At 36.8% G+C, this 25,778-nt stretch overlaps 1 protein-coding gene across 3 annotated transcripts in view; it reads right to left on the bottom strand.

The window, feature by feature from the left end:
- The window catches only part of LOC122707784 (complement factor H), a 192,174-nt gene that overhangs the window by 91,311 nt on the left and 75,085 nt on the right, over positions 1–25,778 (bottom strand). For 2 of the 3 annotated variants that reach the window (XM_043923644.1, XM_043923639.1), the window contains exons 16-20: positions 20,906–21,088; positions 13,069–13,278; positions 12,204–12,377; positions 10,238–10,414; positions 9,024–9,197 (exon numbers count right to left, since the gene is read on the bottom strand). In XM_043923644.1, coding sequence (XP_043779579.1) covers positions 9,024–9,197; positions 10,238–10,414; positions 12,204–12,377; positions 13,069–13,278; positions 20,906–21,088 — 918 coding nt within the window. The remainder of the gene's footprint in view (positions 1–9,023; positions 9,198–10,237; positions 10,415–12,203; positions 12,378–13,068; positions 13,279–20,905; positions 21,089–25,778) is intronic. The other variant, XM_043923640.1, reaches the window with a different exon arrangement.

Consider the following 25,778-nt stretch of genomic DNA (forward strand, 5'->3'; position numbering starts at 1 on the left):
TCAAACTTCGCCAAGCTAGGCTTCAACAGCATGTGACCCATGAAATTCCTGATGTTCAAGTTGGATTTAGAAAAGGCAGAGGAACCAGAGTTCAAATTGCCAACATCTGATAGATCATCAAAAAAGCAAGAGAGTTACACACACACACAAAAAATCCACTTCTACTTTATTGACTACACCAGAGCCTTTGACTGTGTGGATCACAACAAACTGTGGAAATTAAATAGACAGTGACACCTGACCTGCCTCCTGAGAAATCTGCATGCAGGTCAAGAAGCCACAGTTAGAATCAGACATGGAAGAACAAACTGGTTCCAAATCAGGAAAGGAATACAGCAAGGCTGTATAGTGTCAACTGCTTACTTACTTATATGCAGAGTACATCGTGCAAAATTCCAAGCTGGATGAAACACAAGCTGGAATCAATATTGTCAGGAGAAATATCAAGAACCTCAGATATGCAGATGACACCACCCTTATGGCAGAAAGTGAAGAAGAACTAAAGAGTCTCCTGATGAAAGTGAAAGAGGAAGTGAAAAATTTAGCTTAAAAGTCAACATTCAGAGAACTAAGGTCATGGCATCTGGTCCCATCACTTCATAGCAAATAGATGGGGAAACAGTGGAAACAGTGACAGACTTTTTATTTTTGGGGCTCCAAAATCACTACAGATGGACTGCAGCCATGAAATTAAAAGACATTTGCCCCTTGGAAAAAACTTATGACCTACCTAGCATATTAAAAAGCAGAGAGATTACTTTGCCAACAAAATTCCACATAGTGAAAGTTATGATTTTTCCAGTCGTCATGTATGGATGCGAGAGCTGGACTATAAAGAAAGCTGAGCACCGAAAAATTGATGCTTTTGAACTGTGGTGTTGAAGAAGACTCTTGAGAGTCCCTTGGAATGCAAGGAGATTGAACCAGTCAATCCCAAAGGAAATCAGTCCTCAAAATTTATTGGAAGGACTCATGATGAAGCTGAAGCTCCAATACTTTGGCCACCATTGGAAAATAACTGACTCTTTGGAGAAAACCCTGATGCTGAGAAAGATTGACGGTGGAAGGAAAAGGTGAAAACAGAGGGTGAGATGGTAGGATGGCATCACCAACTTGATGGACATGAGTTTAGTTAAGCTCTGGGAGTTGGTGATGGATGGGGATGCCTGGTGTGCTACAGTCCATGGGGTTGCAAAGAGTCAGACACGACTGAGAGACTGAACTGCACTGATTTAGTCTAGAAACACATGATGGCAGAAACCTCAGACCAGTCCTTTCCACACCTTGATCTACAGGGTCCAAGTAAGCAGCCCACATTTCCACCCACATAATGAGTGAAGAAGAAACCTCTGCCCTTTCTCCCGGTGTCAGAGGAGGCCAGGTGGGAACCTTGGACTTGCACCCTACATGGCAGTAATGGAGGCCTGATTAATGAAGGAGTCCACTAACATCCTTAGTCTCAAGATATAAAAGCTCAAGTGTCTGATAACAGTTGAAAATCATTTATCAGACCAAAGACCAGGTAAACCTCAAAAGAGAAAAAGCAATCAACAGGAAACTACACTAAGATGACACAATATTGAAATCATTGGATGGTGGCTTTTAAAAATCAAGTCCAATTGGTAGAAGCAGAAAATAGATTATCAGAAAACCACATGGCTCAACAATATATTGCATATGGCAGAAGGATCAATAAGCTTAAATATTACCTAACTTTGAAAATAGACTGAAAAGAAAATGGACATGGCTTCAAGGACCTGTGGAAAGATAGCAAAGAACTGTTGAACATGAAGATGAAAATAAAGAATAAGAGATAAAAAAAAAAATGACTGAGTTCCCTGTGCCATCATTTTCTGATGGCTTAAATGGAACGGATATCCAAAAGAACAGGTATATGTGTAGTTGATTCACTTTGATGTACAGTGAAACTAAGTATATTGTAGAGGAAACACACTCCAAGATTATTTTTTTTAAATAATGGCTGATAATTTCTCAAATAGGGTATATGACTTAGCGACTAACCAAAAACAACAACTACATATTAAAACTGCTCAGTGAATTCCAAGTGGAATGGAGCCAAAGAACTTAATGTCAAGATACATCACTGTCAGTTCCTGTTGTGTTGTTCAGTCACTCAACTCTTTCTGACTCTGCAACCCCATGGATTGTAGCAAGACAGGCTTCCCTGTCCTTCATTAACTCCGGGAATTTGCTCAAAGTCACATCCATTCTGTCGATCATGCCATCCAACCATCTCATCCTCTGATGTCCCTTCTCCTCCTGCCCTTAAACTTTTCCAACATCAGGGTCTTTTCCAATGAGTCAGCTCTTCTCATCAGGTGGCCAAAATGCTGGAGCTTCAGCTTCAGCATCAGTCCTTCCAATGAATATTCAGGACTGATTTCTTTTAGGATTAACCTGCTTAATCTCCTTGCAGACTGAGGGACTCTCAAGAGTCTTCTCCAGCACCACAGTTCAAAATATCAGTCCAGGTTGGATGCATGAGACAAATGCTCAGGGCTGGTGCATTGGGATGACCCAGAGGGATGGGATGGGGAGGAAGGTGGGAGGGGTTTTCACAATGGGGAACACATGTAAATCCATGGCTGATTCATGTCAATGTATGGCAAAAACCACTAAAATATTGTAAAGTAATTAGCCTCCAAAATCATTGGAAGAACTGATGCTGAAGCTGAAACTCTAGTACTCTGCAGGAGGAGAAGGGAACAGAGGGTGAGATGGCTGGATAGCATCACTGACTCAATGGACATGAGTTTTGAGTAAACTCCGGGAGCTGGTGATGGACAGGGAGGCCTGGCAAGTTGCGATTCATGGGGTTGCAGAGAGTCAGACATGACTGAGCGACTGAACTGAACTGAACTGAATAAAAATAAATGAAAAAAAAAATCAATTCTTTGGTACTTAGAATCACTTCTAAGTGGTCACTTCTTTGTGGTCAAACATTCACATCCATACATGACTGCTTGAAAAACCATAACTTTGACAATATGAACCTTTGTTGGTAAAGTGATGTCTCTGCTCCTTAACATGCTGTCAATGTTTTTATAGCTTTTCTTCCAAGGAGCAAGTGCCTTTTAATTTCATGGCTGCAGTCACCATCCACAGTGATTGTGAAGCCGAAAAGAATGAAGTCTGTCACTGTTTCATTTTTTCCCCACTTTTGCCACCCAGTGGTGGAACCCGATACCATGAACTTCATTTTTTGAATGTGGTTTTAAGCTAGCTTTTTCAATCTCCTCTTTCACCATTATCAAGAGGCTCTTTAGTTCCTCTTTGCCTTCTGCCATTAGTGTGATGTCTCTGCGTATCTGAGGTTATTGGTATTTTTCCTGGCAATCTTGATTCCAGCTTGTGCTTCCTCCAGTCTGGTATTTTGTATGATGTTAAACTAGCAGGGTGACAATATACAACCTTGACATACTCCTTTCCCAATATTGAACCAGGTTGTTGTTCCATTCTGGTTCTAACTGTTGCTTCCTGACCTGCATACAGGTTTCTCAGGAGGCAGGTAAGGTGGTCAAGTATTCCCATCTCTATAATAATTTCCCACAGTTTGTTGTGATCCACACAGTCAAAGATTTTAGTATAGTCAATGAAGCAGAGTGTTTCTGCAATTCCTTTGCTTTTTCTATGATCCAACGGATGTTGTCAATTTAATCTCTAGTTCTGCCGTCTTTCTAAATTTAGCTTGGTCATCTCGAAGTTCTCAGTTCACATGTTGTTGAAGTTTAGTTTGAAGGACTTTGCCGACATGTGAAATGAGCCCAGTTGTGTTGTGGTAGTATGAACATTCTTTGGCATTGCCCTTCTAGAGACTGGGATAAAAACTGACCTTTCCCTGTCCTATAGCCACTGCTGAGTTTTCCAAATTTGCTGGCATATTAAATGCAGTGCTTTTACAGCATCATCTTTTAGGATTTGAAATAGCTCAGCTGGAATCCCACCACCTCCACTAGCTTTGTTTGTAGTGATGTCCACTTGACTTCACACTCCAGGATTTCTGGCCCCAGGTGAGTGATCACACCATCGTGGTTATCTGGGTCATTAAATCCTTTTCTGTACAGTTCTTCTGTATATTCTTGCCACCTCTTCTTAATATCTTCTGCTTCTCTTAGGGCCATACCATTTCTGTCCTTTACTCTGTCCATCATTACATGAAATGCTCCCTTGCTGTCTCTAATTTTCTTGAAGACATCTCTAGTCTTCCCCATTTTATTGCTTTCCTCTAGTTTTTGTTGTTGTTGTTGTTTTGCATTGCTCACTTAACAAGGCTTTCTTATCTCTCCTTGCTATTCTTTGGAATTCTACATTCAGATGGGTACATTTTCCCTTTTGTCCTTTCCATTTTGCTTCTCTTCTTTTCTCACCTCTTTGTAAGGCCTTCTCAGAAAGCCATTTTACATTGTTGCATTTGTGCTTCTTGGGGATGGTTTTGCTCACTGCCTCCCATACAAAGTTACAAACCTGCATCCATAGCTCTTCAGGCACTCTCTCAGGCCTAATCCCTTGAATCTTTTTATCCCTTCCACTATATAATCATAAAGGACCTGAATGGCCTAGTGGTTTTCCCTGCTTTCTTCAACTCAAGTCTGAATTTCACAATAAGGACCTCATGATCTGAGCCACAGTCAGCTTCCAGTTTTGGTTTTGCCAACCGTATAGAGCTTCTCTATCTTTGGCTGTAAAGAATATAGTCATTCTGATTTTGGTACTGACCATCTCCTGATGTCCATGTGTAGAATTGTCTCTTGTGTTTTTGAAGACGGTGTTTGTTATGACCCATGTCTTCTCTCATCAAAACTCTTTTAGCCTTTCTCCTGTCTCATTTTGTACTCCAAGGCCAAACTTGCATCTTACTCCACGTAATTCTTGATTCCTACATTTGCATTCCAGTCCCCTATATGAAAGGGAGAATTTTTTGTTGTTGTTTTGATGTTTTAGTCTAGAATGTAATGCAAGCCTTCCTAGAACCAGTCAACTTCATATACTTTGACATTAGTGGGTGTGGCATAGACTTCGATTACTTTGATTTTAAGTGACTTGCCTTGGAAATGAATGGCAATAATTTTGTTGTTTTTGAGAATGCACCCAAGTACTGCATTTCAGACTCTTTTTTTGGCTGTGAGGGCTACTCCATTTCTCCTAAGGAATTCTTGCCCATAGTAGTAGATATAATGGTCATCTGAATTAAATTCACCCATTCCTGTCCATTTCAATTCACTGATTCGTAAGTCTTGATGTCATAATAAGAACCTTTTTTTTTTTTTTTTTTTTAATGTCTAGAGCTTTGTAGTATAGTCTGAAGTCAGGTAGTGTCATTCCTCCAGCTCCGTTTTTCTTTCTCAAAACTGCTTTGTATATTTTTGGTCTTTTGTGTCTCCATTCAAATTTTAAGGTTTTTTTTCTAGTTCTGTGAAAAATTGCCATTGGCAATTACATACAGATTGCACTGAATCTGTAGATTGCATTGGGTAGTAGTCATTTTGACAATACTGATTTTTCTAATCAAAGATAATGGTATATCCTTCCATCTGTTTTTGTCTTCAATTTCTTTCATTAGTGTACTACAGTTTTCAGACTACAGATTTTCTGTCTCCTTAGGTTTATTCCTAGGTATTTTATTCCTCTCCAAAGAAGACATGTAGATGGCCAAGACACCCATGAAAAGATGTTCATATCACTAATTATTAGAGAGACTCAAATCAAAACTAGAGCATGATATCCCCTAACATGAGTCAAAAGATCTATCATCGAAAAATCCACAAACAATATACTGGCGAGTATGTGGAGAGAAGGTAACCCTCCTACACTGTTAGCTGATACAGCCACTATGGAGAACAGTGTTTATGCTCCTTTGAAAACTAAAAAAACTAATGTATGACCCTGGAATCTTGCCCCTGGGCATGGATGTGGTGAAAAACTTGGTCTAAGAGGAAACACACGCCCTAAAGTTCATTGCAGCACTGTTTACAATAGCTATGATATGGAATCAACCTAAATGTCCAACAACAGAGAAAAGGATCAAGAAGATGTAGTACATATATATAACGGAATATTACTCATCCATTAAAAGAATGAAATAATGTCATTTGCAAAAATATGGATGGATCTAGAGAGTGTTATACTGAGTGAAGTTAGTCAGACAGACAAGGAGAAAAATTGTTAAGACATCCCCATATGTGGAACCTTAAAAGAAATTTTGCAAACAAACTTATTTATGGAATAGAAACAGACTCACAGACTTAGAGAAGGAATTCATGGTTGCCAGAGGAAATGATGGGAGAAGAGAGAGTTAAGGAATTTGGGTGGACATGAAAACACTGCTATTTTTATTACTCAGCCATTAAAAAGAATTCATTGAATCAGTTCTAATGAGATGGATGAAACTGGAGCCCATTATACAGAGTGAAGTAAGCCAGAAAGATAAAGACCAATACAGTATACTAAGGCATATATATGGAATTTAGAAAGATGGTAACAATAACCCTACATGCAAAACAGAAAAAGAGACACAGATGTACAGAACAGACTTTTGGACTCTGTGGGAGAAGGTGAGGGTGGGATGTTCTGAGAGAACAGCATTGAAACAAGGATACTATCAAGGGTGAAACAGATCACCAGCCCAGGTTGGATGCATGAGACAAGTGCTCAGGGCTGGTGCACTGGGAAGACCCAGAGGGATGGGATGGGAAGGGAGGCGGGAGGGCGGATCGGGATGGGGAATACATGTAAACCCATGGCTGATTCATGTCAATGTATGGCAAAAATCACTACAATATTGGAATAATTAGCCTCCAACTAATAAAAATAAATGAAAAAAAAAATAAAAAAATAATAAAGTGGATGACCAATAAGGACCGACTGTATAGCACACAGAACTCTGTGGAGTGTAATGTGGCAGATTTGATAGGAAGAGAGTTTGAGGGAGAATGGTCACATGCATATGTGTGGCTGAGTCCCTTCTCTGATTACCTGAAGTTAGCACAACAGTGTTAATCGGCTATACCTCAATACTAAATAAAAAGTTTAAAAAGGTGCATCATAATCAAATTCCTGAAACTTACAGAAAAAAATCTCATAGGCAGCTTGATAGATATGCAATACTTATTTGTGAATAAATATTATGCAATATGTATTTGGAAAAAAGGATTCAAGCATCTGTGGAAATTTCATTGATGACCATAGAGCCAGGAAGAAATGAGAACATTTTTCCAAAGCTGGATGAAAATAATTGTCAACTCCAAATCCTATATCTTGTAAACTATCCTGTTGAATTAAAGGGAGAAAGAAAGAATTTCCCGGACAAAGCAAAACTGAGAGAATTTGTCTCCAGCAGAACTATACTTAAGAACTTTTCAAAAGAAAGCAAAATAGAAAAAGAATTGAGACTTTAGAATGGAGGTTTTTTTTAAAAATAATAAATAAGGGTAAATATAATAAGAGTATGATTTCCCTGTTGATTTTATTATAGTTGTGCAAAATTGTCATCTGATATGCTGCTCAATGTATAAAAGAGTACTAGATACATTTATGTTAAAAATGTGGGGAGAACCAATAAATCTCAATGGAAGCAAGCATTCCACATTTCATCTGAGGTGGTAAAATATCAGCAACAGTAGGGAGTGGTAAACTACCTATGTGTATCTTAATACCTAGAGAGATTAGGAAAACCATGCAAAGACATATCCTCAAAAACAATGCAGCTCCAAGTTAAACTATTTTATAATGTTCAAAAATCCACAAGGAAGACAAGAAAAGAAAAACGGTGAGAAATGTAGGAAACACACACAAAACAAATAAGCAAGTGGCAGAATGTCCCTAATAGTTAATAAGTCACTTGAAATATAAATGGCCCTAAATACATCAATTAAAAACCTGCAAAGGGCAGAGTAGACACCTAAACAAGACTCACCTGTATGTTATCTAAAAAAAAAGTCCCTTCAAACATGAAAACATATTCAAGTGGAGATTTCAAAAATTACACACCAGGCAAAAGTTTACTTGAAATATTAGAAGTGGCTAATGTACTTCTTGGTTTGGATTCCCATCCTGTCTGATCTTAAACACTGAAGTGTCCAAGTAGGAAATTTCAGACTATTTTTTGTGTACACTAATTTCCTGAATGAGTTCAGCTAGTTATTGTTCAGTTGCCAAGTCGTGTCTAACACTTTGCAACCCCATGGACTGCTCATGCCAGGTTTCCGGGTCCCTGACCTCTCCCGGGATTGCCCAAGTTCATGTCCATTGAATCAGTGACGTCACCCAAACATCTCATCCTCTGTCACCCTCTTCTTTGTCTGCCTTCAATCTTTCCCAGTTTCAGGTCTTTTTCAATGAATCAGCTGTTCACATCAAGCTTAACTAGGAGGATTTTGAACATAACCTTACTAGCATGGGAGATGTAATTGCAATGAAAGAGCATGCAATTGTCTGCTGATATGAACATTTTTAAGTATTGCCCTTCTTGGGAATTGGAATGAGGATTGACCACTCCTGTGACCACTGCTGGGTTTCCCAAATTTGTTGACATTAATGAGTGTAGCACTTCTGTAGCATCATCCTGTCGGATTTTAAATAGCTCTGCTGGAACTCAGCTAGTAACCTACCTTTAAGTATCATCCATAGGTACAGCTGCCCACATCTATGTCAGATTTTGTGATCAGGCCCCAGCTGCTTATTCCATGTCTCAAAGTGGAATTTCTTGGGCTGTTAAATGTAATTATGGTATCTTTTACACACTTATTCTTCACAAAACAACTGACTATCTTAATGTTTAAGACAGGAAATGTCCCATGATTCCAACTGCTCAAATCTGGTCAACACTGTCATACAATAAACATGTTAGAGTACATATTCAGACCACAAAAGAACTGGATTTTCAACACCATTTTTTTTTGCAAGTAAAAATGATATCAGAAAAGCTACTTCACCCTAATTTTGTATCAATATATTTTGTTCTTAATATATTCTCTAATTGGGTGGACAGGGTTAAGATACTCTACCTTTGCACTGAGGTGGTTTTGTCCAAGTTCCATTTAAACATACGACATCTATCTCCCCAAAGAGGTCATAATTCCCGATGCATTCATAACGTGCCTTCTCACCACTTTGATATCTAGATTTCTGATTTTGTATAACAGCATTTTCCACTTGAGGTGGATTCACACAGGAAACATCTGAATAGAAAGGTAAAAAAGAATCTCTAATATAATGATTATCAAGAACAGAAAGGAGGAAATAGAATGTCAAATATATTCCATGGTCGTTTCGATTCAACAGTTAATCTGTCATGAAAGACTGCTAATTTTCATCCGTTTATATGTAAGGTTAAGGGAAAGGAAATAAAGCAATATTTTCCAGTATGAATTACACTTCTGTATCTTAAATCTGTCCTCTATACTTCACTAGAAAAGTGATACACAATTTTTAGACCACTAGGAAAAAAAGAGTTTTCCTAGAAATCTCTTTTTGAGGTTAGTAAAATAAAATTATAAAGTATATCAATTCAAAATTAATTTATAAACCATAAGGAAAACAAAATATAATTTGACATCGAGATTTGATTTACATTCATCCTATTTATGAGATAAAACTTAATGGCCTTTCAGAAAATAAACACAGTAGGTTCTTCTTTAGAGTCTTAATCAAGAATTAACACACTTTGAAGAATACTATAGTTGCAGGGAGAAGATGATTAATTAAAGATCTGAACAGAAGATCTGGAAAAAAAATAGAAAAAGTGTGAATTTACAAAACTATATGTTAATGATATTTTGGGGCAAATGCTAAGGACACCACAGTCAATGATGTGCATCCCTCAGTGTGATTCAGGGGATGCAGCAGCTCTAACTACAAGAGGCTGTAGCCATGGGTCCTAAACAGAAATATACACAGAATTCCTTGGGAATCATCAAAACATTGTCAGAGTCCCAGCCCCAGAGGTTTAGATTCAACAAGTCCGAGTGAGCCTGTGAATCTGCTTGCACATCTAACAGTTTACAGAATGTGCTGAGAATGCTCTGCCGGGACTCTGCTTTGAGAATTATTGGGCTACAACACCAAACGCTGGGAACTCAAGTCCATGCCTCTTTATGTTCAGGCACAAGCTGTTTTTGACCTGGCCTAAAAGTAATCTATGTCCATTTAATGATAGTGGAGGCAATTTTCTACATCATATTACTTCAGATATATAAATTTTAAAATTTTACCAAAGTACCTCTGCACGCTGGCCTTCCTATCCATTTGCTCTTCACACACTGTATGGTATTAGATCCATCCAATTGATAATATGGTAGACACTTAAAAGCCACTTGTTCTCCTGACCTATAGAAATCCTTCTCCTGATCTATGAGTACAGCATCATCAAAGGTGGGCAAGTTAACACAATTTGTGCCTGAAAGAAAAAAGAATATGCATTTGTTTAGTACATCTTTAAAGATTCATAGGGACCACTGATTATATTCCAGAAAATAAATAGTTACATATCAAACCAATGAATATTGTACAGCATTTCTCTTATACCTTGAGACAAATGTCAGAAATCTTGATTTAGTCACATTGACCATCACTATATTTTCTAAAATGCAACATGGGATGGTGACATTCCAAGAGGTAGAGCTGCATACTTCTCAAATTTAAATTCTCTTCTCTCATGACAGCCCACCTAAAATATGAATGTTTCTATTTTTGCTTTTATCAAAATATGTTACCTTGAATTATGTTAAATGTCTTAGAAAATTGCATATTACAAAGAAATGATCGACAAATTAACAGCAAATTGAGTAGTTATAAGAGCAGAATTCAGCCATGGTACAGGAACAGAGACCAGAAATCTGTGATGTATATCAGAGGATGTTCAAGCTGCACCCTAGATGATGTGAAACAGATAATTTAGTGTTATCAAATTGCCAACCTCCACTGGATCACAGAAAAAGCAAGGGAATTCCAGAAAAACATCTACTTCTGCTTCACTGACTATGCTAAAGCCCTTGATTGTGTGGATCACAACAAACTGTGGAAAATTCTTGAAGAGATGGGAATACCAGACCACCTTACCTTCCTCCTGAGAAAACTCTAGATTGGTGAAGAAGTAACAGTTAGAGCCGTACATGGACAATTGACTGGCTCAAAATTGGAAAAAGAGTACTTCAAGGGTGTATATTTTCATCCTGCTTATTTAACTTATATGCAGAGTATATCATGCAAAATGCCCGGCTGGATGAAGCTCAAGCTGGCATCAAGATTGCTCAAGGAGAAACAGCAATAACCTCAGCTATGCCTCTGATGACACCACCTTAATGGCAGAAAGTAACGAGGAACTAAAGGGCCTCTTGGTGAAGGTGGAAGAAGAGAATAAAAAAGCAAGCTTAAAACTCAACATTCAAAAAATGAAGATCATGGCATCTGGTCCCATCACTGCATGGTAAATAGATGGGGAAGAAATGGAAACAGTGACAGACTTCATTTTCTTGGGCTCTAAAATCACTGTGGATGGTCACTGCATCCATGAAATTAAAAGACGCTTGCTCCTTGGAAGAAAAGCTATGACAACCTCGACAGAATATTAAAAAGCAGAGACATCACTTTGCCAACAAAGGTCCACCTAGTCAAAGCTATGACTTTTCCAGTAGTCATGAACAATTTGAGAGTTGGACAGTAAAGAAGGTTGAGTGCCAAAGAACTGATACTTTAAAACTATGGTGCCGGAGAAGACCTAAAAGAAATTGACCCTGAATATTCATTGGAAGGACTGATGCTGAAGCTGAAGCTCCAATACTTTGTTCACCTGATATGAAGAGCCGACTTATTGGAAAAGACCCTGATGCTGGGAAGGACTGAGGGCAGGAAGAGAAGGGGACAGCAAACAATGAGATGGTTGAATGGCATCACCGATTCAATGGACGTGAGTTTAAGCAAACTCCAGGAGACAGTGAAGGACAGGGACACCTGGCTTGCTATAGTCAGTGGGGTCGCAAAGAGTCAGAAATGACTGAATGACTGAACTGCAACAACAAATCAAACTTTTATTATTTCTAGCGTTATTAATTCTCTACCAGAATTAAGAACTTTCCCTAGATACCTTGTTAAATTCTAGAATTACTGCTTAGTTTCATATTTGTGCCATTTATGCTTTGAATTAAAAGATATTTGTCAGCTTTAGAATAAAAAGATAAACACTATACTTATGCAATCTTGTGGAAGAGACCATTTCCCTCCTAAACATCTCATAGATGCAGGTCCATCAGTTCCAAACCCTTCATCACAGTCGTAAGTAACTTCTTCTCCATATTGGTAGCTGTCTTTCTTGTGAGATACAACACCATTCAGAATATAAGGTGGATGTCCACAAGGGAGTCCTGGGAAGAAATGAAAGAACGATTTCATGTTTTGCTAACTTTGAAATTTAATTTGATGTACTGGTCAACATATTTGGTAATTTAACTTGAAAATAATAAATGATTATACAGGAACGTCCATGACATGAGAGGGAAGTGCACAAATTTTTCCTAAAATCACCATTCTGGTGTGTGTCCACTTGAGCAAGAACTTGAAACTGAAGTTACCAATATATGAAAGAAACCATCAGTGCTTCTCTAACCAATTATGAGTAATAAAAGAAAAGCACATTGAGACTCCACACATCATCTTAGGAAAAGTAGTATATATTGCAAGAAATTAAGAAGGACATTTTAGGGAAGACATAGGACATATTTTTGAAACTTGAATGTATAGGAATATAAATAGGTTTACTAATATGAATAGTTAGGTTTAATTTTATTGCCCATCCAGTGTTAATACAAAATAATTGCCAGATTGAAAAGTGACCCTATATAGAAGAAATGAAATTATTAATAACAAAAATGATTAATTTTATGTCAAATTTGATTTAATGTATAAATTTTATTTTAATTCATAAATAACCTATAAATAGATAAATTACTTGATGTATTTAGAAATTGAAAGGATCGAGTCTCATGACTTTGATGACAATTGATTAGTTGAATGAACAGTACTGAAAATAGACTTTGGTTTGCCCAGTGTCCTTACCTACACACTGAGGTGGAGAGCTCCACTTTCCCATTTGGCATATTATCACATTATGTTCGGATATCTCAAAGCCTTCTTCACAAGTATAATTTAAATTCGTGCCATGTGCATACAGCCTTTGTTCATGTATTTCTCTCCTTTCTTCTGCAGAACTAGATGAGCTAATGGTTCCATGGTCTATTTGAGGTGGTTGAGAACATCCAATTTTTTCTATATGAAGTACAGAAGTCAAAGAGTAAAGTATAAATATAATCTTTACATTACAAATAATAATACAGTCAAATATTACTTTGGATTTTAAAATAAGAAAAAAGAAAAGAATACTGAGAACAAGTTAAAGGATTTAAAAACTGACAAACATTTGAAACTTGCAAGCTATTTGTCTCTATAAACACTATGCCACTACCACTTGTTCAATATGCCCCTTCATCCTTTTTAAAATGAATTTCCTATTGAAATGTTGGATGTATAACAGTATGCTAGCTTCAAATGTGCTTCAAAATGATTTTACTTTTACATACATTATAAAATGACTAGCAGTATGTCTGGTAACAATCATTCCTAACAAATTTATTACAATATTATTGACCATATTCTGTATGCTGTATAATACATTCCCCTGGCTTCTTTATTACATAACTGGAGTTTGTACTTATAAATCCCCTGTATCTACTTTGCCAACCCCCTCCTCCTTTCTTGCAACAACTCACTACTTTTCTGTATCTGTATGAGTCCGTTTTCCTTTTATTTTGTTTTGTTTTTAGATTCCACAAATAAGTGAAATCATGTGGCATTTGTCTTTTTCTATCTGACCTGCATCTCTTAGAATAAATACATCCTAGACACATCCACATTGTTGCAAATGGAAATGTTTCATATTTTATGGCTCAGTCATAGCTCATATCGCGTGTATATATAAAACATCTTCTTTATCTACTTCTATATCAGTGGTTTGTTTAGGTGGCTTCCAAACCTTGGTTATTGTGTGTAATGTTGCAATGAGCATTGGAGTGCATATATCTGTTTAGATCAGTGTTTTTGGTTCCTATGAATAAATACCCAGTAGTGGAATAGCTGAATCATATGGCAGTTCTATTTTTAATTTTTAAAGGAAATTCCACATTCATAGCAACTCTGCCAGTTTACAGTCCCACCAACAGTGCACAAAGATTCCTTTTTCTCTACGTCTTTGACAACACTTGATGTTGCCCTTTTCATGACAGCCATGATGGCAGGTGTGAAGGGACACCACACTATCGTTGCAATATGTTTTTCCTGGACACAGTAGTGTTGGCTGCAAATTTTTTTTCCTTTCATGGCTTTGTATATGTTGTGCCAGTCCCTTGTGACCAAAAACAGATGCTTCACAAGCTGTTGATACTTGTAAGGGTCTCCTTGTAGGTAACTACTGCCTTTTCTCTTGAAGGAGAAGAGGGTGACAGAGGATGACATGGTTGGGTGGCATCACTGAATCAATGGAAAACTCTGGAATGGAAAATTCAGTGGGCAAACTCTGGGAGATGGTGAGAGACAGGGAAGCCTGGCCTGTTGCAGTCCATGGGGTCACAAAGTATTGGACATGATTTGGCAACAGAACAACATTTTTAAAATTAATTTTTCATTTTAATTGGAGGCTAATTACTTTACAATATTGTGGTGGTTTTTGCCATACATTGACATGGATCAGCCACGGGTGTACATGTGTCCCCAATCCCGAACCCCCCTCCCACCACCCCCCCATTCCCATCCCTCCAGGTTGTCCCTGTGCACCAGCGTTGAGTGCCCTGCTTTATGCATCGAACTTGGACTAATGATCTATTTCACATATGGTAATATACACGTTTCATTGCTATTCTCTCAAATCATCCCCCCCTCGCCTTGTCCCACAGAGTCCAAAAGTCTGTTCTTATATCTGTGTCTCTTTTGCTGTCTCGCCTATACGGTTGTCGTGACCATTTTTCTAAATTCCATATATATGCGTTAATATACTGTATTGGTGTTTTTCTTTCTGACTTACATCACTCTGTATAATAGGCTCTAGTTTCACACACCTCATTAGAACTGATTCAAATGCAATCTTTTTAATAGCTGAGTAATATTCCATTGTGCATATGTACCACAACTTTCTTATCCATTCATCTGCTGATGGACATATAGGTTGGTTCCATGTCTTAGCTATTGTAAACAGTGCTATGGTGAACATTGGGGTACACCAATGTTCTCAAGAGAAAGAAATGTCTCTTTCATTTCTGTTTTCTTCAAGGGTATGCCCAGTGGTGGGATTGCTGGGTCATATGGCAGATCTTTTTTCAGTTTTTTTTTTTAAGGAATCTCCACACTATTTTCCATAGTGGTTGTAGTAGTTTGCATTCCTACAAACAGTGTAAGAGGGTTCCCTTTTCTCCACACCTTCTCCTGCATTAGACTTTTAGATAGCAGCCATTCTGACCAGCATGAGATGGTACGTCACGGTGGTTTTGATTTGCATTTCTCTGATAATGAGTGATGCTGAGCATTTTTTCATGTGTTTGTTAGCCATGTGTATGTCTTCTTTAGAGAAATGTCTGTTTAATGCTTTGGCCCATTTTTGGATTGGGTCATTTGTTTTTCTGGTATTGAGCTACATGAGTGGTTTATATGTTTTTGAGATTAGTTCTTTGTCAGTTGCTTCATTTGCTATTATTTTCTCCCATTCTGAATGCTGTCTTTTCACCTAGCTTAGAGTTTTCTTCATTGTGCAAAAGCTTTTACATTTAATTAGGTCTCATTTGTTTATTTTTGCTTTTATTTCCATTACTCTGGGAGGTGGGTCATAGAGGATCTTGTTGTGATTTACATCAGAGAGTGTTTTGCCTATGTTTTCCTCTAGGAGTTTTATAGTTTCTGATCTTACATTTTGATCTTTAATCTATTTTGAGTTTATTTTTGTGTATGGTGTTGGAAAGTGTTCTAGTCTCCTTCTTTTACAGATAGTTGACCAGTTTTCCCAGCACCACTTGTTAAAAGAGATTGTCCTTTCTCCATTGTATATTTTTGCCTCCTTTGTCAAAGACAAGGTGTCCATAGGTGCAAGGATTTATCCCTGGGTTTTCTGTCTTGTTCCATTGATCTATATTTTTGTCATTGTGCCAGAACAATACTATCTTGATGACTGTAGCTTTGTAGTATAGTCTGAAGTCAGGCATGTTGATTCCTCCAGTTCCATTCTTCCTTATCAAGATTGCTTTGGCTATTTGAGGCTTTTTTTTTTTTTTTTTGTATTTCCACACAAATTGTGAAATTATTTGTTCTAGTTCTGCGAAAAATTGCAGTTGGAGCTTCATAAGGATTGCACTGAATCTATAGATTTCTTTGGGTAGTACACTCATTTTCACTCTATTGATTCTTCTGATCCATGAACACGGTAATTTCTCCATCTATTTGTGTCATCTTTGATTTCCTTCATCAGTGTTTTATAGCTGTCCATGTATAGGTCTTTTGTTTATTTACGTAGATTTATTCCTAAGTATTTTATTCATTTCATCACAGTGGTGAATGGGATTGTTTCCTTAATTTCTCATTCTGTTTTCTCATTGTTAGTGTATAGGAATGCAAGGGATTTTGCATATTAATTTTATATCCAGCAAATTTACTATATTAATTGATTAGGTCTAGTAATTTTTTGGTGGGGTTTTTAGGGTTTTCTATAGAGGATCAGGTCATCTGCAAACAGTGAGTTTTACCTCTTCTATTTCAATCTGGATTCCTTTTATTTCCTTTTCTTCTCTGATCATAGTGGATAAAACTTCCAAAACTGTGTTGAATAGTAGTGGTGAGAGTGAGCACCTTTGTCATGTTCCTGACTTTATGGTAAATGATTTCAATTTTTCACCATTGAGGATAATGTTTGCTGTGGGTTTATCATATATGGCTTTTATTATGTTGAGGTATGGTCCTTCTATGCATGCTTTCTGGAGGGTTTTTATCATAAATGGATGTTAAGTTTTGTCAAAAGCGCTCTCTGAATCTATTTAGATAATCATATGGCTTTTTTCCTTCAAACTGTTAATGTTGTATATCACAATGATTGATTGTGAATACTGAAGAACCCTTGCATCCCTGGGATAAAGTCTACTTGGTCATGATGTATGACCTTTTAAATATGTTGTTGAATTCTGTTTGCTAGAATTTTGCTAAGGGTTTTTGCATCTATTTCTTCAGTGAGATTGGCCTTTAGTTTTCTTTTTCTGTGGCATCTTTGTCTGGTTTTGGAATTAGGGTGATAGTTGCCTCACAGAATGAGTTTGGAAGTTTACCTTCCTCTGAAATTTTCAGGAAGGGTCTGAGTAGGATAGGTGTTGAAAAGAAAAGTGAAAGTGAAGTCGTTCAGTCATGTCCAACTCTTTGCGACCCAATAGACTATAGCCTACCAGGCTTCTCTGTCTATGGGGTTTTCTAAGCAAGAGTACTGGAGTGGGTTGCCATTTCCTTCTCCAGGGGATCTTCCCAACCCAGGGATTGAACACGGGTCTCCCACATTGCAGGAAGATACTTTACCCTCTGAGCCACCAGGGAAGGATAGGTGTTATTAGCTCGTCTCTAAATTTTTGGTAGAATTCACCTGTGAAGCCATCTGGTCCTAGGCTTTTGTTTGGAAGATTTTTGATTCCAGTTTCTATTTCCATGCTTGTGATGGGTCTGTTAAGATTTTCTCTTTCTTCCTGGTTCAGTTTTGGAAGGTTATACTTTTCTAAGAATCTGTCCATTTCTTCCAGGTTGTCCATTTTATTGGCATATAGTTGCTGATAGTAGTCTCCTTTGTATTTCTGTGTTGTCGTTACTTCTCCATTTTCATTTCTAATTTTATTGATTTGATTCTTCTCCATTTTTTTATTTGATGAGTCTGGCTAATGGTTTATCTATTTTATTTATCTTCTCAAAGAACCGACTTTTAGTTTTAATGATTTTTGCTATAGTCTCCTTTGTTTCTTTTTCATTTATTTATGTCTGGATTTTTATGATTTCCTTCCTTCTACTAACCCTGGGGTTCTTCTTTTTCTAGTTGCTTCAGGTGTAAACTTAGCTTATTTATTTGATTTTTCTCTTATTTCTTGAGGTAAGCTTGTAAAGCTATGAACATTTCCCTTAGCACTCTTTTTACTGAATCCCATAGGTTTTGGGTTGTCATGTTTTCATTTTCATTTGTTCCTATGCATATTTTGATTGCCTTTTGATTTCTTCCATTATTTGCTGGTTATCCAGAATCATGTTATTTAGCCTCCATCTGTTTGTGTTTTTAATAGTTTTTTTTTTCCTGTAGTTGACATCTAATCTTACCGCATTGTGATCAGAAAAGATGCTTGAAATAATATCAATTTCTTTGAATTTACCAAGGCTAGATTTATGGCCCAGGATGTGATCTGTCCTGGAGACTGTTCCTTGTGCACTTGAGAAAAAGGTGAAATGCATTGTTTGGGGGTGAAATGTCCTAGAGATATCAATCAGGTCTAACTGGCTCATTGTATCATTTAAAATTTGTTTCCTTGCAAATTTTCTGTTTGGTTGACATATCCATATGTGTGAGTGGGGTATTAAAATATCCCACTATTATTGTGTTACTGTTAATTTCCCCTTTCATACTTGTTAGCATTTGCCTTACGTATTGGGCTGCTCCTATGTTGGTGCATAGGGTGCATATATATTTATAATTGTTATACCTTCTTCTTGAATTGATCCTTTGATCATTATGTAGTGTCTTTCTTTGTCTCTTTTCATGGCCTTTATTTCAAAGTCTACTTTGTCTGATATCAGTATTGCTACTCTTGATTTATTTTGGTCTCCATTTGCATGAAATATCTTTCCTTGCCCTTCACTTTCAGTATGTATGTGTCCCTTGTTTTGAGGTGGGTCTGTTTTAGAAAGCATATATAGGGGTCTTGTTTTTGTATCCATTCAGCCAGTCTTTTTCTTTTGGTTGGGGCATTCAACCCATTTACATATTGGGTAATTATTGATAAGTATGATCCCATTGCCATTTACGTTGGAACAACATATTGTTAATTTTTTTTCCATTGAATGATAATGTGTGCTGGTATGGACCTCTTCAGGTTCGTCTCTTTTTGGGATTGTCTGATTTCTAGACCTCAATGTCTGCTTCCTTCCCCAGGTTGAAAATGTTTAGCTATTATTTCTTCAAATATGTCTCTCTCTCTCTACTTTATATCCTTATAATGAGAATGGTACTGATGTTGTCCCAGATGTCTGTCAACCTATCTTCATTTTTTAAATTATTTTTTTCTTTTTCCTATGCTGCTTTGGAACTTTCCACTACCCTGTCTTCCATATACCTGATCCATTCTTCTGAATCCCCTAATCTACTATTGATTTTCTCTAGTGTATTTTTCATTTCAGCTGTTGTATCCTTCAACACTGTTTAGTTCATCTTTATATTTTTTTATTCTTAAAATTCTGTTTTTATCCATTCTTCTCTAGTCCATTGATCAGCTTTATGGTCATTACTTTGCATGGTTTATTGGGCAGATTGCTTACTTTAACTTTGTTTAGTGACTTTTCTGAGCTTTTGTCTGGTTCCTTTATTTGGAATGCATTTCTCTGCCTCATGATTTTACCTAACTCTTTGTTTATTTCTAAGAGTTAGGTGCATTCCTGATCTTAGAGAAGTGGTTGTATGTAGGAGAAGTCTATGGGGCCCAGCAGAATGCTCCTCTCTGTAGGATCTGGGCAGCAGACCTAGATGGTATAGGGGTGCCCTTCTCCTGTACCAATGCCAACTACACTGGGTGCACTGGTAGGAAAGGATCCCACATCCTCCCCTGTTGGCTGCCAGACTCTGCCTCATATAGTGGCTGCCAGCCCACTCATAGGCAGGATGAAGTGCTGATGGAGCTGGCTTCAGGCCCTAAGCATACTTGGGCTGATGTCACACCCAAGAGCAGGGTGAGATGCAGGTGTAGCAGCTGTGGAGCCCAGCGGAGTCTGGGGCTGGTGCTGTCATGCTGGTGAGTTGTTAAGCCTCTGGTGCTAGTAAGCTACGTATGTGTGTGTTGGGGAGAACTCTAAAGTGGCACTTGTCTCTCACAATGGCTGGCACCAGCATCTATGATCCCAAGTGTCTCCTATCTCTCTAGGAGTTTCACAAAGATAAGCAAATTAGTCTAACCCAAGCCTCTTTCCCATTGATGCCTCTTCACTGGGGCACAGAGCACGTGAGATTTCTGTGTGCCTTTAAAGAGCAGCAGTTTGTGCACAGGTTACATAAGTTACACTGGACTTCTATGCCAGAATTTCTGGGGGTTTATCTTTCAGGACCATGACTCCCAGGCTGGGCAGCCCAGCAGTCCCTTCATCCTTGTCCTTTTGATCATTAGGAAAAAAAATTGCATAAACATAAACTTTACCTGTTATTTGCACAGTAGCCCAAAGAGTTTGCGTTTCACATCAGAAGTGAAAATGTTCATCAATTCATAAACTGAAACTGTGATTTACTGTTTCAAGATAAATTGGAAGATACAGAGAGGACTTCATCTTGCTGATCCATACAAAGACTATGTGCTGCTCAGTCACTTAGTCAAGTCCAACTCTTTGCAACCCAATGGACTCTAGCCCACCAGGTTCCTCTGAACATGGAATTTCCCAGGCAAGAATACTGGAGTGGATTGCCATTCCCCCCCACCCCGCCCCAGGGGATCTTCCCCATGCAGGGATTGAACCTGTATCTCCTGCGTCTCTTGCATTGCAGGAGGTTTCTTTACCACTGATCCACCATGGAAGGATACGAAGCTTAGAGGAGTATTAATTTCTTTAAAGAACGTTTTAAACGAACTTATGCACTACTTACCAATACAACGTGGGATTGACTGCCATCTTCCATCCTTGCACACAATTTCTTCTGCATCTTGAATTAGATAATTTTCTTTACATAGAATTGATATTTTTTCTCCATCTTGATATTTCACTGTAGTTGTCATATCTCGACCATTGGGAATATGAGGTGGAGGTGGGCATGGTTGTATTTGTGCTTCTGAAAATAGTAAAATTAGATTTCTTGATTAAAAAGTGTAAGTTCAAATATTAAAGGAAATTTTTTCAATAAACAGGAATCTGTAATAATATATCATAAATGATCAAATAATATGATACTTTATAATTATACACTTCAGCTTCTTTAGCACTTTAATATATCACATTTGGTTCACAGTCTCGTGGTCTTTCTTGTAGTTTCTTCCTTTTATTCTTCCTGTGGTCAATCTTGCATGATTTATGTAAACTGATTTTAATTTTTTCTAACCTTTAGGATGCCCTAAATTAATTGCTCACTCAGTTACAGGTACTGAGGAAAAACTGGTATCAGGGTCTTTTTGTTTGTTTGTTTGTTAGTAGATACTCATGATCAGATATATTGGAATTGGATTGAAGCCCTCACAAATTTTTCTACCATGGGAGTTGATTAGTCAGAGGATAAACCACATTTAGTTAATAAACTATTATTTTGATGCTGATTCTTGAACTAGGTAAGAGTTAGATATTTTGTCTGGGTTTTAGAGTGAATTGTTTACAGTTCAGTACTCTCCTGGAGGTACAATTCACTAGCTTGCCTGCACTGTTAAAGGATATATACATTGATGAATGCACCTGCTTTAATGATTAGCAAGCCTGGCTTTTGGTACTTGACCAGAGGGTATAAAAGATCCCTCTGTAAACTGTGTCTGAGTCCATCAAATGGAGATACCTCAGATATACAATTCATAATCTGAAGACAAAACCTGGTCTGCTCAACTGAGGGAAGACTGCATGAATACACCTGGAAGACTTTGGAGCCCTCTATGACTCCTTGGTTTTGCTTTCTCCTGTTATACTTCATTTTTATTTCATTAGAAGCACATGCAAGTATAAGCTGGAAACTCATAAATCCTTTCAGGGACCCAACATTTTGTATTAAATTCAGAGAAATATTTGACTGAATACACCTTATTCATCATTAGTAATATCATCAGATTTTCTATTCTGATCTGTCAATAGAAGTATATTGTGTGCTATGTTGCGCTTAGTTGCTCAGTCATGTCAGACTCTTTGTGACCCTATAGACTATAATCTGCCAGGCTCATCTGTCCATGGGGATTCTGGATTCTCCAGGCAAGAATACTGGAGTAGGAAGCCTTGCCCTCCTCCAGTGGATCTTCCCGACACAGGAATCGAACTGAGGTCTCCTGCAACTCAGGTGGATTCTTTACCATCACTGCCACCAGGGAAGACTTGGAATATTTTATGTTTCATCAGAAATATTTCTCTTATTTCTGTTTTAACTATCTTGACATTTTTATCAATGTATTTTCAAAAATTCATTTTCTTTTGTGTCTGATGTTTAAAATTTTTGTCCTAATAATTTTAATTTATACTTGTTAAAAGTCTTGCAAAAGGTAGTCCATACACTAGATTTCCCCATAAATTGAATATTTTGCAAATCAGCTATTTATACTTTTTAGTTTATTATAAAAATTGACATTTTAATTTTAGTTTTTCTTTCCTTCTATGTTCTTTGGATGTATGTTCTTTTCTAGATTCTAGATTGTACTACCTATTACTTAGGTTCCTTTTTTTCTGTAAAGCAAGTTTTAATTTATACATATCTTTGTTATTTGCTGTATACCATAGATTCCAAAGTATACTGTTTCATTTTACTCAATTTAACATATTTTCTCTCAACAAATCACAGAAAATTTTTTTTTCTAATTTTCAAGTTTTGTGATATGGGTGAATAAGTTGTTTAGCTAGTTCTCTTTTAATTTGCAATTGCATTTAATTTAGAGAGAATAATTTGAGGACACATTACATGAAATTGATTAGGAATTGCTTTATCACATGAAAATAATCAAGTGTTTTAAATTAATTATCTATATTTTGATAAATTGATGTGGACTTTCAGAGAAGGCATATTATGAAAACTATGAAGACCTATTTTATAAATATTAAAAAGGTAATTCACAAGGACTAAGCCATTATAAATATATGATGTATCTAAGAATATATCAGAATACATGAAGCAAAGATATGCAGAACTGAAAGAAGAAGTAGACAAATCCACACCCCTAGTTAGCAATTCTGAGAGCCTTCCTACTCTGATGGATAGACCAATGAGAAAAAAACTATTTTAAGACATGGGTACATTTTCAGAACACTACAAACAATGTTAACCTGATCTAGAAACTAGAATACACATATACTTTATATGAAATGGAAACATCACAAAGATAGACAATATGTTGTGCAACAAAGAAAGAATAAAATTCAAAATATTAAAAATTTGCAGAGTGTGTTCTATGACAAGGGAATTAGATTAGATATCAATAAGAATAAACTATCTATGCAATCACCCATGATAATCATCAAATTGTGTACAGTAAAAATAAGCAGCTCTCTAGATAAAAATCATACCTCAGTATGAGTGCTAATGGAGAATGAATTATTTAGAAAATAATAAATATGTAAGAATTAAACAGCAAATTTCTAAACAACTGTTATGTCAAAGAAGTCACTAGGAATATTAGGAAATGTTTCATATAGAGTTAAATGAAAATAAAATTGATACATATTTATAAATTTTTGAGGCACAGATAAAGCAATTCTTAGCAGTCCAAAAAGGTAGTTTTACACAGGTAAAGCAATACTTAGAAGTGAAAAAAGGTAGTTTTGCAGTTTTAGATTTAAAAAGCAGGATGGTTTGAATCAATGTTTTCATTTTCTATCTTAAGAAATGAGAGAGTAAAATTACAATCAAGCCATTAGAAAAAAGGAAAATTAAGTCCACAAGAGAGAAAAAAATTGAGAAAGATTAATAGAAAAGAGAAATCAGAAAATTAACAAAGTTAAAAATCAAGAATATTAACATGATAAAAATTAGACGAGAGGAAATGGAAGAAACTAAGGGTGTTAAAAATGTTAATTTGAAAATGTTAATTTTGAAAAACAAAACTCTGATCACAAAATAAAGGTGGGAAACAACTCTCAATACCAAGAATGAAAGAGCTGATACCACCAAATATACTATAGGATTAAAAGAATAATAGAATGTTAAGTGACTATTAGAAATGATTTTACATCAATCACTTTCATAAGTTAGGTAAAATAGAGGTATTTCTTGAAAAATGTAACCTTCACACAATGATAAGACAATGTAGAAAATGTGAATAGCATACTCCCTATTAAAGAAACTGAATTCTTCATCAAGAGAATGTTTCGAAGAAGCAAACTGCATATCAGATCTCACATGTGCTCAAGCGTGTCCAACTCTCTGCAACCCTATGGACTGTAGCCTGCCAGGCTTTTCTGTCCATGGGATTCTCCAGGCAAGAATACTGGAGCGGGAAGCCATTCCCTTCTCCAGGGGATCTTCCCCACTCAGGGACTGAACCTGGGTCTCCTGAATTGCAGGCAGATTCTTTACTGGGTTCCCAGGGGAGCCTACTGGTATGTCTAGAAAAATTGAAGCAGAAATAAATAGAGACACACCATGTTTATGATTTCAAAATTCAAAATGGTAAAGAAGTCTATTCTCCACAATTTGTTTCTCATTACAAAGTCATCCCTTTCGACATACAACCCAATATTTTATCAAAATTTGTAAGTTTCCCCTGAAATTTCTATGTTCAAAACCGGAATAACTAAAGTAATTTTGAGTGAAAGGAACATACTTGGAGACTATTATCAGACTTTCAGCCTACTAAAAGGCTAGTTACAAAGGTAATTTGGCAGCAGTGAAGATTGTTAAATGACTGAATAGAAAGTTCAGAAATAAATCAACATTTTCATAGTCAATTGATTTTCCACTTCAAAGTCTTTTCCACACATATTGCTAAAATAATTGAAAATCCATCCATAAAAAATCAACTCCTACTTTATGCAATCCTCAAATGTTAACATAAGACAGATAACATACTTAAATATACTCACATAAAACTATAAAGTTTCTAGACGAAACTGTAGAACATATATACTTCACTACCTGTAAATGTTGTTTCCTTAAAGATGCAGTTGTGTAGCAAGCTTTTTTTTTTATTTTTATATTTACTATTAATTTAGAATAATTTACAAACATAAATTCCTTGAAATTTGTTGGGAATTCCTTCATCATATGAAATAATAAATTGTTTTAATTTAATTATATTTAATAAGCTAATATAGATTTCCAGACAAGGTGCATGACAAAAATTAAGAAATATTTTATAATTATAAAAAAGTTAACTCACAAGGGCTAAGCAATCATAAACATATAATGTATAACATATAATACTATGCTTAGCCACTCGGTCATGTCCCACTTTTATGATCCCATGGTCTGCAACCTGCCAGGCTCCTCTGTCCTTGGAGCTTCTCCAGGCAAGAATACTGGAGTGGGTTGCCTCCATGGGATCTTCCCAACACAGGGATTCACCAGGTACCCCCCCCACCCCACTGCAGGTGGATTATAGACTGATCTACCAGGGAAGCTCAAGAATCCTGGAGTGGGCAGCCTAACTCTGCTCTAGTTGATATTCCTGATCTAGAAATTGAACTGGGATCTCCTGCATTGCAGGCGGGTTCTTTACCAGCTGAGCTACCAGTGGGAAGCCCATAATACACAATGTACTTTATGTATTGGCATGGCAGTTATTTAGAAGCTTGTTGTTTAATTCCCAAATAGTTATGCTTTTCTAAATAATTTATTCTCCATTAAT

This window comes from Cervus elaphus, chromosome 14 (assembly GCF_910594005.1).
Source record: "Cervus elaphus chromosome 14, mCerEla1.1, whole genome shotgun sequence".
In the NCBI taxonomy this organism is placed as follows: domain Eukaryota; kingdom Metazoa; phylum Chordata; class Mammalia; order Artiodactyla; family Cervidae; genus Cervus; species Cervus elaphus.